Source organism: Delphinapterus leucas, chromosome 10 (assembly GCF_059928025.1).
Source record: "Delphinapterus leucas isolate spDelLeu-1000000601 "Yukka" chromosome 10, BTC_Dleu_Yukka2, whole genome shotgun sequence".
Classification (NCBI taxonomy): Eukaryota; Metazoa; Chordata; class Mammalia; order Artiodactyla; family Monodontidae; genus Delphinapterus; species Delphinapterus leucas.
The window spans coordinates 20382045-20397231 of NC_143138.1; the positions used below are offsets into that span (position 1 = coordinate 20382045).

General features: G+C 38.6%; 1 protein-coding gene across 4 annotated transcripts in view; it reads left to right on the forward strand.

The window, feature by feature from the left end:
- The window catches only part of CARMIL1 (capping protein regulator and myosin 1 linker 1), a 319604-nt gene that overhangs the window by 250496 nt on the left and 53921 nt on the right, over positions 1 to 15187 (forward strand). For all 4 annotated transcript variants that reach the window (XM_022562315.3, XM_089918429.1, XM_089918431.1 and 1 more), the window contains 3 exons: positions 4814 to 4989; positions 7059 to 7146; positions 10979 to 11128. In XM_022562315.3, the coding sequence (XP_022418023.1) occupies positions 4814 to 4989; positions 7059 to 7146; positions 10979 to 11128 (414 nt within the window). The remainder of the gene's footprint in view (positions 1 to 4813; positions 4990 to 7058; positions 7147 to 10978; positions 11129 to 15187) is intronic.

Below are 15187 nucleotides of genomic sequence, written 5' to 3' on the forward strand. Positions count from 1 at the left end.
AAATGATCCAATTTGCCAGAGATAATTTCAACTGTGTATGTATTTAATTATATGGCTTTATATATATGAGTAAGTGGACAAAATTACAAAGAAAAATTGATAACATTTACTTTTATGGTAGAGATCTTTCAAAATGACTGCCAGTAACTAATAGATCAAGTAAATAAAGTAATTATAAAGAATATTTGAAAAAATTCTTTATAATGATAAAGAATATTTGAACAATAGAATTCTCAGTTGTGACCTAGTGGACCTATGTGATCAGTGCACCAATAATAGGAGACTGTCAGTTCTTTGCAAGGATACGTGAAATATTTGGCATGAGGTCTATAAGAACATCTCAACAATTTTCAAAGGTGGTATTCTCTGGTTTCATTTAAAATAAATTAGAAATTCATAACAAAATTTTAAAAAGGGAAAAACCCCACATGTTTATAAATTTAAAAATTACTTGTAACCCAAGGGTCAAAGGGGAGGGCAAAATTTGAATTAGAGGATATTTATAATTAAACAATAAAGCAGTTAGTAATCAGAACCTGTGAGATGCCGCTAAACCAGTACTTAGAGTGAAATATATGGCTTCTTCATAAGCCCAGACACTTATGAGGAGGAACAAGAAGGTTGGTAGTCTTGCCCTACCACATATTAGGACTTATCATAATTAGGACAGTATGCAGAGGTAGACAGACCAGTGCTACAGAGAGATCCCAGAAATGGACCCCATACATCTATGCAAATTTTCATAATGCCGCCTTCAGTGAGTTATCATTGATCAATAGAAAAACGATGGACTATTCAGAACGCACATTCAGTAAGTTCCTGAGCTTATACTACTTTTTATATGTTTCTTAGAGATTGTTCCAAGAAGTGTGCTAGGCCCCGGGGAGAGAGGGTAGGGCTTCACAGTTGCTATCAGGTACAAGTTGTGTATCTGGAGTCTGGCGCCTCTGGCTCTCCATGAACTTCCAAAGTTATATGTAAAATCTCATACCAATTTTTCTGGATGAGTGTGCATCGATTCTCAAAGGCGTTCTTTGATCCCCAGATTACTGCCTTCTTGACCGTTTTATAACACATTTGATTACTGAGGTCCCCACTGGATGCTATGAGATCATCAAATGCAGTTTGGAGTGTGAAGGGCGTGGAAGGAACAAGCAAGAACATCTCCTCCAGGAGGTGATGCTTGAGCTGAGCTGAGTAGGGAGGCATACAGGTGATTTATTCCGGCTACAGAGGGGAACAGGATTCTAGGCTAAGAGAACAGTTGTAGAAAGCATGGAGACAGAGCCTGGATCATGTGGGGAACTGCCCTATAACTGGATATGAATAGTTATAAGGGGAATATAGAGATATGACAAAAAATGAGGCTAGAAAATTGAGCATTTACCAGATATTTCAGGAATTTCTATTCTGTGCTAATGAGTAATATTTTTGGCATATTTCCACTTTTGAGAAAATGTCTAGGAGTAAATTTAACATGTTTTAGAGATAGTTGTGGTGGAAGGAGTTGAGAGGTAGGTGGAGTGGAAGGAGAGTTGCAAATTTCTGCCCTAGTTTGGTACCATACCTCACAATAAAAACTTTGCAAGAATGGTTGATTTTGCTGTTGCAGTTACTGTTTACGTGGGGTTAATGGGAGGCCAAGCATGTTGTAGTTGACCTTGCCATGGTAGAATATCCAGGTGGAAATTCCTAATAGGCTGTATTATATATGCATTGGATGTTTTGGGTAGGTGGCTATAGGTAAACATTTAGTTGAGAACCATTGGAATATAGGTAGTAATTTGAAGCCATGGGAAGGATGGATGTTGGAGAATATGGTTTGGTGTGTAGAGGGCCATGGGACTTGGAAGGAGATGCTGTTTAAGGACCTGAGCTGGGGGCTAGACACAAAGAAGTGGTCGGGGGCTGCATTACAAATTTATCCTGTGATCCTTTCTCCCCTTTTTACCAACCCTGTCACCAGAACATCCACCATGGTGGCATTAGGTACCAGCATTAGGGGATGAAAATTGTAGGTAATGAAGAGAGCCAAAAGGGACACACCTTTGGGCAATGGGCAGAGCATTGGAAAAGGGTGGCTGGAGTAGGAAACAAGAGTAGAAGACGAAACACCTGAGTCCCTTTCTCACTTATTCCAGTAACCAGCTGCGTGACCTTGAGGAAGTCACTGATCTCCTCCGAGTCTCCATTTTCTCATCTATAAAATGGGTTTGCTAAAATCTACCTCTACTCACAGGGTTGTTATGTGGATAAAAGGAAATCATGGATGAAATCACTTTGTAGAGTATAAATTGTCGGGCTAGAGATGGTGGTAGGGAATTAACTGCAAAATATCTGTCGAATTGGATGCCCAGGGCAGGATGAAATTCCTTTTTATAGGGTCAAAAATCATGCAGTAGTCAATTTGTAGAGCAGAAAGAGACCTTAGAAATAATTTTATAGGTCAGAAAGCAGAGATCTGCAAAGGTTCTTCACTTAACGCTGCGCACTTAACATTCCACAGAAATTTCACGTCGGGATCTACATCGGAAGCCAGGCTTCCCTCCTTAGGTCTGGAGTTCATTCCAACTGAGTTAACACTGTCATGCAGGGGACCTTTCAGAAAGTCACGCTATATTGATGAACATGACAGAATTCAAACAGCGTATTGATACCTGAGGTCGTTCTTATCAGGAGTGCTGGACTCTGCTACTCCATCTGGAACAGAATGTGTTTATTTTAATGCCAAAGAGGAAAATGATTTGTCTTAAACTGACTCGTTTGGCATTGCTTGTAGCTCTCTTGGAATAATGTACTAAATGAGTGACTATTCAGAGTTCTCACAGGGACAGAGCACTGTCAGAATACGAGTGGCTTTCGGAAACTTCTCAAGTGGCTGCCTCCCCCACTCCTCTCCTGCTTTTCACGGGATCTTTATAAACATCCTGCTGCTCTGCTGCTCATCCTACAGTGTGATGAGAGATTGTACTACTGGCATCGGCATCGTGCTTTGCATGTGAATATATGAGCCGAGAGACTAGTCTTTACATAATAATGCTTCACTAGTCCCCTTCATACTGGAATAGTAATGGTATCAAGCTTGGCTTTCTTTTTTTTTTTAACATCTTTATTGGAGTATAATTGCTTTACAATGGTGTGTTTCTGCTTTATAACAAAGTGAATCAGTTATACATATGTTCCCATATCTCTTCCCTCTTGCGTCTCCCTCCCTCCCACCCTCCCTGTCCCACCCCTCTAGGTGGTCACAAAGCACAGAGCTGATCTCCCTGTGCTATGCGGCTGCTTCCCACTAGCTCTCTACCTTACGTTTGGTAGTGTGTATATGTCCATGCCACAATCTCACTTTGTCCCAGCTTACCCTTCCCCCTCCCCACATCCTCATGTCCATTCTCTAGTAGGTCTGTGTCTTTATTCCTGTCTTGCCCCTAGGTTCTTCATGACTTTTGGGTTTTTTTCTTAGATTCCATATATATGTGTTAGCATATGGTATTTGTTTTTCTCTTTCGGACTTACTTCACTCTCCATGACAGACTCTAGGTCCATCCACCTCACTACAAATAACGCAGTTTCATTTCTTTTTATGGCTGAGTAATATTCCATTGTATATATGTGCCACATCTTCTTTATCCATTCATCTGTTGATGGACACTTAGGTTGCTTCCATGTCCTGGCTATTGTAAATAGAGCTGCAATGAACATTTTGGTACATGACTCTTTTTGAATTATGGTTTTCTCAGGGTATATGCTGGGATCTTATCATGAGGATTAGCATCTTTGAAAACAAATTAATAACATTATCTGTGATATACTGAACTTTTATTGTATGCTAGACACGATACTGAGCACTTTACACATGTAATACCATTTAATCTTCAGTAATCCTATTAGGCAAGAACTTTTTTATTTGCCATTTTATAGATGAGGAAAGTAAAATCAAGAGATCAGTAATTCCGGCCAGTGTCACTCATCTGGGATTCAAATTTAGGTCTGATGCTAACTTGGGTGCCCTTTCCACACTTACCAGCCGTGCCACCCATCTCAGGCAAATCGTTTAACTTCCCTTAGCTCACATTCTTCAACTACAAGATGGTGATCACACGAATAGCTTCTGTACCCATCTTCACAGATCTTGGAAAGATAAAATGAATGGAGACATTTTTAAAATTCTGAAGTGCTATATAAGTAGGTTTTGACTGTTATTATTAATGTTGTTTATAAAGTGCTCTGTTAATATTTTTGTCTGTTATTCATGTTTTTTATTGTTCCGATAACAATTATAATTTTACTGAACACTAAAGCTTTTCTTTTAAAAGGGGAAAGCTAGCAGTTGTTGCATAGTGGTTTGCTATGACTGCTCTTCTGATGGAGCTATTGAATGCTTCACCCTGATTTGAGGTTTCTGTGATTTGTGTGATTTGTGAAATTGCGCAAGAGTTCTAACTTGATGTATGTTCTACGGACATGTGTAAATTTATTTGCTGATACCCAGGATAACAGTCTGGTGTGGTAAATTGGTGTATTTGTGTCTTTGTAAATCTTACCATGAATGCCTCTGTGTTAAGTACAGCTAGCACACCATCATGCTTCAGACGCCAGGGTGAAGCCTGCGTGGATCTGCCAGGTGTCTGGTTTAAAGTGATCACCCGGCAGCCATCCCAGGGCAGCTCCGAATCCTTAGTCGCACCTGGGACTCTGCTGTGTCCCTGTTCTCCGAGAGCTCGGCGTCATAAATAACCACCTTTCAGTTTTATGGGGGGCGCCTCCGGGGCTGTGTCATCATCTCTCTGTCTCCACTTGTGCTGCGTTGCAGGCGTTGCTTGAGTCCATGGTTGATGCTGCCGAGAATCTTTGTCCCAATGTGATGAAAAAAGCCCACATTCGGCAAGACCTGATTCATGCCAGCACTGAAAAGATTTCCATCCCACGTACCTTTGTTAAAAATGTCCTGTTGGAGCAGTCTGGAATTGATATCCTTAACAAAATTAGGTAGGTTTATAATGTTAATAAACCGAGGAGCTGCAGTGTCTGTGAATGCAGTTGAGGCAGCTGTGAAGAGCGTTATCATTGGCTCTATTCGTACAGAATGTGTTTAGACATGTCTATGAGGCAGCGACTATATACAGGTATAGCTGTGCATAAATGCATAGGTTTAATACATTTCCAAAATCAGATGACCACAGATATGCCTGCATTACTGAGCAACAGTTACCTGCTCTTTTTAAGAGTTTTATTTTTTTTAAGAGGGGGGTACATGTTTGTAATCCCCTCTTTTGTTCTGCTTCTGAAGCTTATCTTTCACCTTTATAAATCACTAACTTTTGAAGACTGAGGTCAGTTTGCTTTCTACCACCAGAATATTCCAAGCCAATGCACAGCCTATAAATAGGCAAAGAGGCCCACTAGGACTTCACCATGTTTCCCTTTGGGTTCATTTTTTTTTTTTTTTTTTTTTTTGCGGTACGCAGGCCTCTCACTGCTGTGGCCTCTCCCGTTGCGGAGCACAGGCTCTGGACGCGCAGGCTCAGCAGCCATGGCTCACGGGCCCAGCCGCTCCGCGGCATGTGGGATCTTCCCAGACTGGCGCACGAACCCGCGTCCCCTGCATCGGCAGGTGGACTCTCAACCACTGCGCCACCAGGGAAGCCCAAGAACCTTTTTTTGATGTTATAACTTGCAATAAACTTTCCCTCCCGACCTCAGAGAGGTGGGGCGGGGGGAAGAGAAACAAACTACTGACTCTGTAGTCTTAGAAGGAAGCAGAATTCCCAAACATGTCTAAAAGCATCAGAGGAAGTATTTGTTAACATTAGATTCCCAGGCCTCTCTGGATGTTTGGGGTAGGACCTAGTTATCTGTATTTTCCATAAGCAACCCGGGTGAATCTTATCAGTGGACACCTCTGGGGAATAATATAGTATTAGATAAACCAAATAGCTGGTGAGACCTTGTTTCAGAGACAGGAATTAAAGAAACATTCCTCTATATGTAGCCCAGGAAAATTTTTACTGTAGTCATCAAAGAGTTGGTGCTTCCCCTCTGCCCTGCCATCAGAAATCTTCTGAGCAGAAACATTGCAATGCAAATTTCAGTTAGAAAGATTTTCCCCTATTACACAAATATACTTTCAACTTTAGCTTTAGGAGTAAATAATCTTATTTTGATAACTTCTTTCCCTGCTCGAAAATATTTAAAATTATTGACTTCAGAAGTAGGCTGAAATTATGTGACGATGTTGGAACGTGGGTATGTATCTCTCCAGCACATTTACCTTTCAGTGTATTGTGCATTTATGCACATTTGTGCATGTGTGCATTTAGGTAGGGTAATTTTGACTGAAGACACACATGGAAGTTGAATTCTTGGGAATGCCAAATAGCTAAAATGCTAACCAAAATACCAGCCCTCTGATGGAAACCTTAGTGGCTGAGTCATTTATTAGTAAAAACTACAAGCTACTTCTTGTTGTCTGGGCATCTTTATAAGGTTAGGTAAGAGGCACTAAAACTAAACATTTTAATAACTTCTGTTCATAAAAGGCAAGAGAACAGTGAATTTGACTTGATGGCAAGTCAAAGCAGAAGCAGTTCAATATGGTACCATTTGACTGGTAAAAAGTTTTTTGAAAGGCGGTGGATATGCATATGAAAGAAATAACCAAGACGTCACAACCAGACTAGATTTTCTTAATTTACTCCAGCCCAAGTTTGTTTTCATTTATGTCAATGGATGAATTGTTCCTCCCACGTGGTACATATGGTTCCCATTAAGTTTGTCTTTATCCAGATGTTTTTCATTTCTACCACTAAACGTTGAGTTTTGAAATTGTAGAGGCAGGTTGGAATTGGTGAAGAAAGTCTATTACCTGTGTGTTTATGTCAGTGTTTAAGGCTTATTTTTGGAAATCCTTAGCCCTGTTTGCACATTCTTGTATGCCATTTTCAAAGACAGAAACAAAATCACAGTTGACCTTATCAACATAGTATCAAGGGTGGGTGATTTTTTTTTCCCTCTTGCACAGATTAAAATGCCACTCTGTGCTTTTGGTTTTCACACAGTGAAGTGAAGTTGACAGTGGCCTCCTTCCTATCTGACCGAATCGTGGATGAAATTCTGGATGCACTTTCACACTGCCATCACAAACTGGTAAGTGCTGTGGACGTCTTGAACCCTTATCCTAACCCTGGTTTGGTCTGCGGTAACGCAGGGCAGTCTCCAGCGTGGGGTTGTGGTTGCTTTTATACATTTTATTCCTTTGCAGCTTTATGGGTTAAAATCCTAGTTTTCCTCCTTCTTCATTGCTTCCAGCTGTTCTAGAGCATGTTAGAATTTCTCCAGAGAGAATTGCAGGGCAAAGCAGAAGCGATGGTATTTAGAATTGTTGTTGTTCATTTAAAATGCGTACAGGTCAAAAATTTTGATAGGAGATGATGTTGGGACTGAGGTCTAAAATTGAGAATTTGTTTTTAGATTATAGTGGACCCTTGAACAACACCGGGGGCTTGGGGCAGTACCCTCCCTGCAGTTGAAAATCCACGTATAACTTATAGTTGGCTTTCCACATCTGAGGATTCAACCAACGCGGATCGTGTAGTACTGTAGTATTTACTACTAAAAAAAATTCTCGTGTAAGTGGGCCTGCACAGCTCAAACCCACGTAGTCCAAGGCTCACCTGTATTTAATTTATCTGTGCTCCTTTTGTTGTTCTCTGATATGATTATCTGATAACAGAGTATTCTTAAAAACATGACGGAAATGAAATGTTTGGAGTCCAAAGAGAGTGCAAGAGTAAAATGGACATATTCCGGCGATTGATAGCTGCCGAGTGTCCAGCCAGGCCTTTTGGATATCACCAAGGTGAAAAACTAAAATTTTCTTCATCTAGAGACTGGTTCTACATCAAGGTAGAAACTAGGTAGAAATATTTCCAATATCAGTGCATATGAAAAATAAATCAGAAACTTCACGAAGTCCTCTGAGGTGCAGATGAAGGTTTTATAAGTGGCTATGTCTTGTGTCTCGAAAATATGTGTGATATGATGCAGTAGAAATCTCCCAAACAAGTTATGACAGTGTTTTCTCCAGAGAAGAATTGCAGGTTGACTATGTAGGCTGTAGATACCCTGCGGTTTTACGGCATTGAATTGTTGAGTGATGGTAGAGAACACCAAAGTCACAGGAGCAACAGCTTCTTCTGAGGAGGCAGACAAAATGAGTATTTTGAAAAATTCATTTGAGAAAAATATATGACTCTTCTCTAAAATCTAAAAGATAAGCTGGACATCTCTAGCTACTCAAAGTATTGCCTGTGGACTGGAGCTGGCCCACTAATGAATGGTTACTAGTCCGTGACGAGGCAAGTTCAGAAACTTAGAGGAAGCGTGGAGAGACTTCTAGAGCAATTTGACATGGCAATAATATGCAAACACATGTTATTTAAATTTTTTTAAATTTGTATTGTATTTTATCAGTATACTGGTTTGTGGCAAATTGGAAATACAAAAAACTGGTTCATCACCACAGAGGTTTTAAGAAGCACTGGTTTGCAGTTCGTTGCACGATAAAGAGCTACAACCTTGTCAAGAGATCAAAATTCAAACTTTTTTTTAATAAGCAGGAACAAAATCAATAAGGCATCCTTTATAGAAATAGTTTATCGATAACCTAGTTTATAGAAATAGTTTATCGACAGTCCAGGGACTGTCTCAAGGTGCCTACTTGATGACACAAATACTAGATGTTGTATCACTTTGGCTGCATGTGAGAACTACACTGACACTTTGAATGTTTTCACTTTTTTTGCATTTGTCCTTCTTTGAAGAACATGGTAACTCTAAGTACTGACATTTTCTTTTTACAATCGAAAAAGAATTGTGTGAATGTGCTTTCGTTTTGAATTTCTTACTGCTGATCTGGATTGTAAGTTGAGAGCTTAACTGCTGTGTGAGAGAAATTGTACCTTCAAAATGAAATACTGCTTTCAAAGACATTCCAGTAGCATTCATATTTTCTCCGACTTAAGTTTAGAAATATTCCCGAAGGTTCCATAGAATTGTCAACTGGCTCTCAACGTTTCAAAGTTCCTGGTGATGAATCAGCTCAGCACTAGAGCTTATTAATTTCAGCCCAGTTTATTTCATCTCTTACCATTTACTTTTTAGGTTTATCTAAAGTACAACACTGGTAATTAATAAGTCATGTAAAATATTATTACATGAAAACAATGAAAGCTAGCAATAATTAAAATTTTATTAGCAGTTTCTTTCCTTTCAGTCCTTTAAAAATAGTGAAGGTTGGAATCATTTTATTTCCCCTCATTAGATACTTTTGAGCCCTAGATATAGAAAGAAATTCTTTCAGAGGAAATACGAAATAAAATTAACAAAAAAGAACGCTTCTTATTTTCTTTTGTACTAAGTGGTCTCCTCATTTACCCTGTGTCAGTTATTTTTCTGGTTTAAATTTCCCTTATATTTCCACCAGTGATGTTGGTGGCAATGACATCGTGCTTCACTTACTTTTTTTTTTCCCAAGGGGGAGAAAACATTTTTATTGTGGAAAATTTCAAACACAGACAAGAACAGAGAAAGTATGACAATGAGCCCTCCTTTGCCCACTATTCAGTTTTAACAATTATCCCAATATTTTGCTGATCTGTCTTTGCTTTTTCTACCTACCTCTCTCTTCTTCCCCCCTCCACTTTTTTCTGGCCTATTTTAAAGCATCTCTCGTATACCATGCCATTTTGCTGTAAATACTTCAGAAGGTGTCTCTAACTGGCACCATGATATTTACATGATTGCCGAAACAGTCACACCTAACAAAATCAAAGATTCCTTATTACCAGTTAGAATCCATTTTATATTCAGATTTCCCCAGTTGACTCAGAGATGTCTTCTTCCAGTTAAGATGTTGGAATCAGCGTCCAGACCAGCCCCGAGTTGCTATGGTTGTGGGTCTAATCCAGCGACTTCAATCTTTCCTTCCCCTTTGACTTCTTTCCTTCCTAGTGTTTTTTTTTTTTTTAATAGATCTTTATTGGAGTATAATTGCTTCACAATATTGTGTTAGTTTCTGTTCTATACCAAAGTGAATCAGCCGCATGCTTACATACGTCCCCATATCTCCTCCCTCTTGAGCCTCCCTCCCTCCCTCCCTCCCTATCCCACCCCTCTAGGTGGTCACAAAGCACCGAGCTGATACCCCTGTGCTATGCAGCTGCTTCCCACTAGCTATTTTACATTCAGTAGTGTGTATATGTCCATGCCACTCTCTCACTTCATCCCAGCTTCCCCTTCCCCACCGTGTCCTCAGATCTACTCCCCACGTCTACGTCTTTCTTCCTGCCCTGCAACTAGGTTCATCAGTACCATTTTTTTTCTTTAGATTCCATATATATGTGTTAGCATGCGGTATTTGTTTTTCTCTTTCTGACTTATTTCACTCTGTATGAGAGTCTAGGTCCATCCACCTCACTACAAATAACTCAATTTCGTTTCTTTTTATGGCTGAGTAATATTCCATTGTATATATGTGCCCCATCTTCTTTATCCGTTCATCTGTCGACGGACATTTAGGTGATTGTATTGAAGACTGAAAGCTGAAAAAAAATCCCATCAGCTTCCTGAAAATGTTCATAATGCATCTTTTGGAAAACGAAAATACATGCCCACTTTGTGCATATTTACACGAACATGGCAAAGATTTATGAATTACGTACTTTTCAACTAATGTCTCAAAAGATGTTTAAAAGGAGATTTTGTAATTTCTTGTTTAAAATACTCTACCTTCCAAAGAAAGATGGTAAAAGAGGTTAACTTACTCCAGTGTGAATGTATTAAGAGTCGCCATTAACCAAGTGCAGACAGTATCCTTCGCTGTGCCACCTTGTGGAAGGTATCTTCTGGAATTCAGCTGACCTGCTGTTCCTGTGCCTCTGGGCTTTCATTTCTCCTTGGATGTGTCTTGACTCTGTAGGCCGACCATTTCAGCAGACGTGGCAAGGCCCTTCCTCAGCAAGATTCCTTGGAGATCGAGCTGCCTGAGGAGAAGCCCGTTAAACGCTCCATCATCATGGTGGAGGAGCTCACAGAGATAGAACGTTTGGAAGATCTGGATACTTGTATGGTAAGACACATCTTTTGGTGACAGCATTATCCCATTCACTGGATTTGCTATTGTTTTTTTTTTTAAATCTCACCTTTACAAACCAGACCAAATAAAACTTCCCTGCAGAGACAGTTCTTTCAGAAACTTGTTGCTGTATATAGTCTGTTAATGACACTGATGAAGCTTAACCTTCTGGTTCCCACGAAGGCCCTATAACTCACTTTTTATCTGTAATTTTGTAAAACTTTTCTTAACGAGTACCTCCACCCACCCCACTCACCCCCCCAAAAAAATGAAAAATTGTGAAAATTGCAGTGAACATAAAACTTGGATCTGTCCCATAAGCCATAGTGGGGGGTGGGAATTCCTAAATTAATTAGGAGAAATTATTTATTTACCTTTTAAAGGTCATTTGTGATGGGAAAATACCTTTAAATAAGCCTTCAGAAAAACGTGGGGAAGGACTTTTTCCCCCCAAAAATACATAGGATGATTATCTCTTTGTTGGTCCTATAGGTTTTTTTTTAAATCTCTTGCTTCTTCCTGTTTTTTCTTTACGTAATTTTGGGGAACACTCTAAGATCTGCATTTACTGTTTAGTTCATATTCTCTTTCATTGACTTGACTTGATGTGCTTTGGAAGATGGAATACGGTGCATCCACGTGGTGCATCGATCTGACCATAAAACTAGAGTGTTCAGGTTGTTGATACTTCATTTTTCTGGGGACAATTTGATGTCAGTTTTTATTATTCTAAAATTTGTGGTATTAGTATAGTTATTTCTCATTTTACCATAATATAGTTGTATATACCTCTGTATTAAATATGTTTTCATCCTCTGTATTTAGTATTTTTATGTTTTACTACAACATTCATTTTTAGTAATTTCTTATCATCTGAGAGGGTGCTGGTGAGACTAGGTTTGGTCTGCTTATGTGCCCAAACATTTCTATATGAGCTTCTGATTTTAGTAATTTTTCAATGCAGCCATTGTAAAGAAATGGTACTTGTTTTTAACTTTCAAAACCAAAGATCTGATGAGACTGATACTACTTTTCTAGCCCAGAAGAGAATATGCTTTAAGTAGTTCCTTATTTATAAACCATTACTATCATCTTTAAAATCTGTGAATAAAATAGTTAAATGCCCTCCAGATAAAACCTTATCATATACAAGGAGACTAGCAAAGAAAGACTAAAATATATCTTAGATTTCAACATTAGTATGTTAGTATATACTTCAACTAGTAACATTCTAGTATAACTAAAGATAAATAATTTCCTGTTAATATATAACTGTATAAATCTGTAAATATATTTGGTCTATGTAGAGGGAATATCAAGTTTTTTAAAACTTGCTTATCCAGTATGTTATAAAATGTATGTTTAATAAATATTTAAAATTTTGTTTATACTTTGAGGCAATAGACACTAAGTTATCATAGGGTAATTATTCTGGAAACCTCTTAGGCTAACCCTAAAAAAAAAAGGAGTAATAGGAAATAGATTTGAATTAAAAATTTAAAATTAACTCTACATATGATGTTTTCTGCCAGAATTATCTGGTTGTGTGTGAGTTGGAAAGGGGTATAGGAAACATGAGTTTCTGAGTTTATAAGTCATGTGGTTTTGGGTGATGGAGTGTTGGTTAAAAAAGATTGGCTTAGCTCATGTAAGGATGGTTTTAAATTGTATAAGCTTGGTTTGTTTTTGTTTGATTGACTAATTTTCTTTTGTTATGTGAAAGAAATAAAAGTTGTTCTCCTTAAAGTCGGTGGGGTGAGGAGAGAGGAAAAGAACCCTTTTTGAAAATTTAATTTTTATTAAGATACAATTGACATAACATTGTATTAGTTTTAGGTGTACAACATAATGATTCAATGTATGTATATATTGCAGAGTGATTGCAACAAGTTTAACATCATCACCACACATAGTTATGATTTTTTTCCTTGTGATGAGAACTTTTATGCTGTACTCTCTTAGCAACTTCAAATACGTAGTACAGTATTGTTAACTACAGTCACCATGCTGTACTTTACATCGCCAGGACTTACTATAACTGGAAGTTTGTACTTTAAAAAAAAAATGCAGATACAGAACCACTATGAGGACCAAAGGGCAAACCATGCTGCAGGCACATCCAGCACCGTGTGGCTTCCGTTTTGTAAAAACTGTCTTGTTGCCATGATGCAGAAAGAGGCAGAACTAGATGGAGAGCTCTCTGAACTTCACTCAAAGGATGACCCAGGTTAGAAGGGTGGTTTTTTTCTGGTTCAGACGGCTGGGAGGCAAGCAGTTAGGGCCATTCCTGATGTGAGCACCTGCTGAATCCTAGGACCAGAAGCAGGGCCTCTGGTGTCGAGTGTCTTGTTGAGACAAGACAGAGCTCTCTATAAAGAAAACAAATACTTGGGCAGAATTTTTAAGCCATTAAAAATAGCATTATTTTCAGTTCTAAAAATTTTGTCTTTGATCATTGTTTTAACGAGGCTAATGAATTGTTAAGTAGCAGAAAACCAGAGCCAAGTTTGATGTTAGTTTAATGAAAAAGAACATTTTTGTGTAGAAAGTGCAAGTCAGTGGATTTTGTGCTGTAATAATTTCCTCTATACTCTCAGCCTAACTATTGATTCTAAGCCACCCAAAGATAGCCCCATTTACATGGTGGCAGTTACCCCAGGTGCAAAGGTCCCACTCTGAAAGAAAATTGACTTTCTAAGTTCTGGACTTCTTACCCTAAGCCAGTGGTACAAACTCACATCTAATTGGAAAGAGCATTAGATTTGGCTTTTTAAGTTACTTGCACTGCCACCTTTCATAATCAAAGTAGCAAATCATTTTTGTTTCTCATTGACATCTTACCACATATTTCAAGTTGTTACCCTTATGTGGTGCGATTTAAAAAAATTTTTGAAGTACATATTTCAAAGGGAGAGACATTTTATTGGTGATGATTTTCTAAATGAGCCTATATGTATTCTTTGGCAGCGTTTAGATCTTAAGTGATCCAGGAAGTAAGGACACAGGATAAACTGTTGCATAGAAAATTCTAGAAGCATTTAAGTACATGCATACAACCTTTCCCACATGGAATTATACATCCCTGGCCGGTAGAAATTGTGCCACATGGAGCCAGAGCACTCTTGAATGTGAGTGCTCTGGGAGATGCTATAACTTTATTCCCTAAAATGTTTGTAGCCCAAAGCCCTGAAACAGTTTCCCTAGGACATTCCAAAGTAACTCTGACTCATCACCAACCTTCTACTTATAGATTCAAGATTGTTAACAGATCCTGGCATTTTCTGTTTGTGATGTTCATGGTATCTACTAAATCCATTGTTGAACATTTCTTTAACAGACTTAGTGGAGATTCTGGGCATCTCTTCGTTCCCCTGTTCCTGGATATCTTTATGTTTTCCTCCTTTTCTCTGTGGTCCAAAAGTCAATTCCATTTCAGTGCTTAAGTCTCTTTAAAGAACCAGTAGCTATGATAGCACTAGGGAAGGTTCAGAGCCGTAGATTAGTTGTTGAAATACATATTAGTTTGAACTTAAGGATTGCCTTCGTGGAGATGGAAACAGTGATTGATTTCTTAGAAGGGAATTCTTCACTTAGTCAACACCTATTAAACTTGTACTTTGAGGGCTGAAATAGGGGTGATTGAATGATTTGATGGGGCCTGTTATCTGCTGGGAGGATGACTGAGCTTCTCATCAACCTTAATTTCATAAAGTTGAAGAAAAATGCTGATTTCTTTAAACAAAATGGCAGAAAGGGGAATCATTTTTTAAAACTCTGTCTCCAATCAAGTAATTATTATTTTTTTTCCTTTTAACTAGAAAGAAACTAAGAGGTAACTTAGTTTACCTGGTGGGGAGGAGGGCAGCGTAGAACAAGAACTATTAGAATAACCTGCAGGGCTTTTCAACCTGTATCCACTGTCGTAGCGCCAGAAATTCTGATAACCCTTTAACTCCAGGGCTGGGAATCAGATGGCTTGAAAAGTCTTCTTATTCATTTATTTAACACTTACATAGCACCTATGACATGCTAGGCACTAGTCTAAGCTTTTTA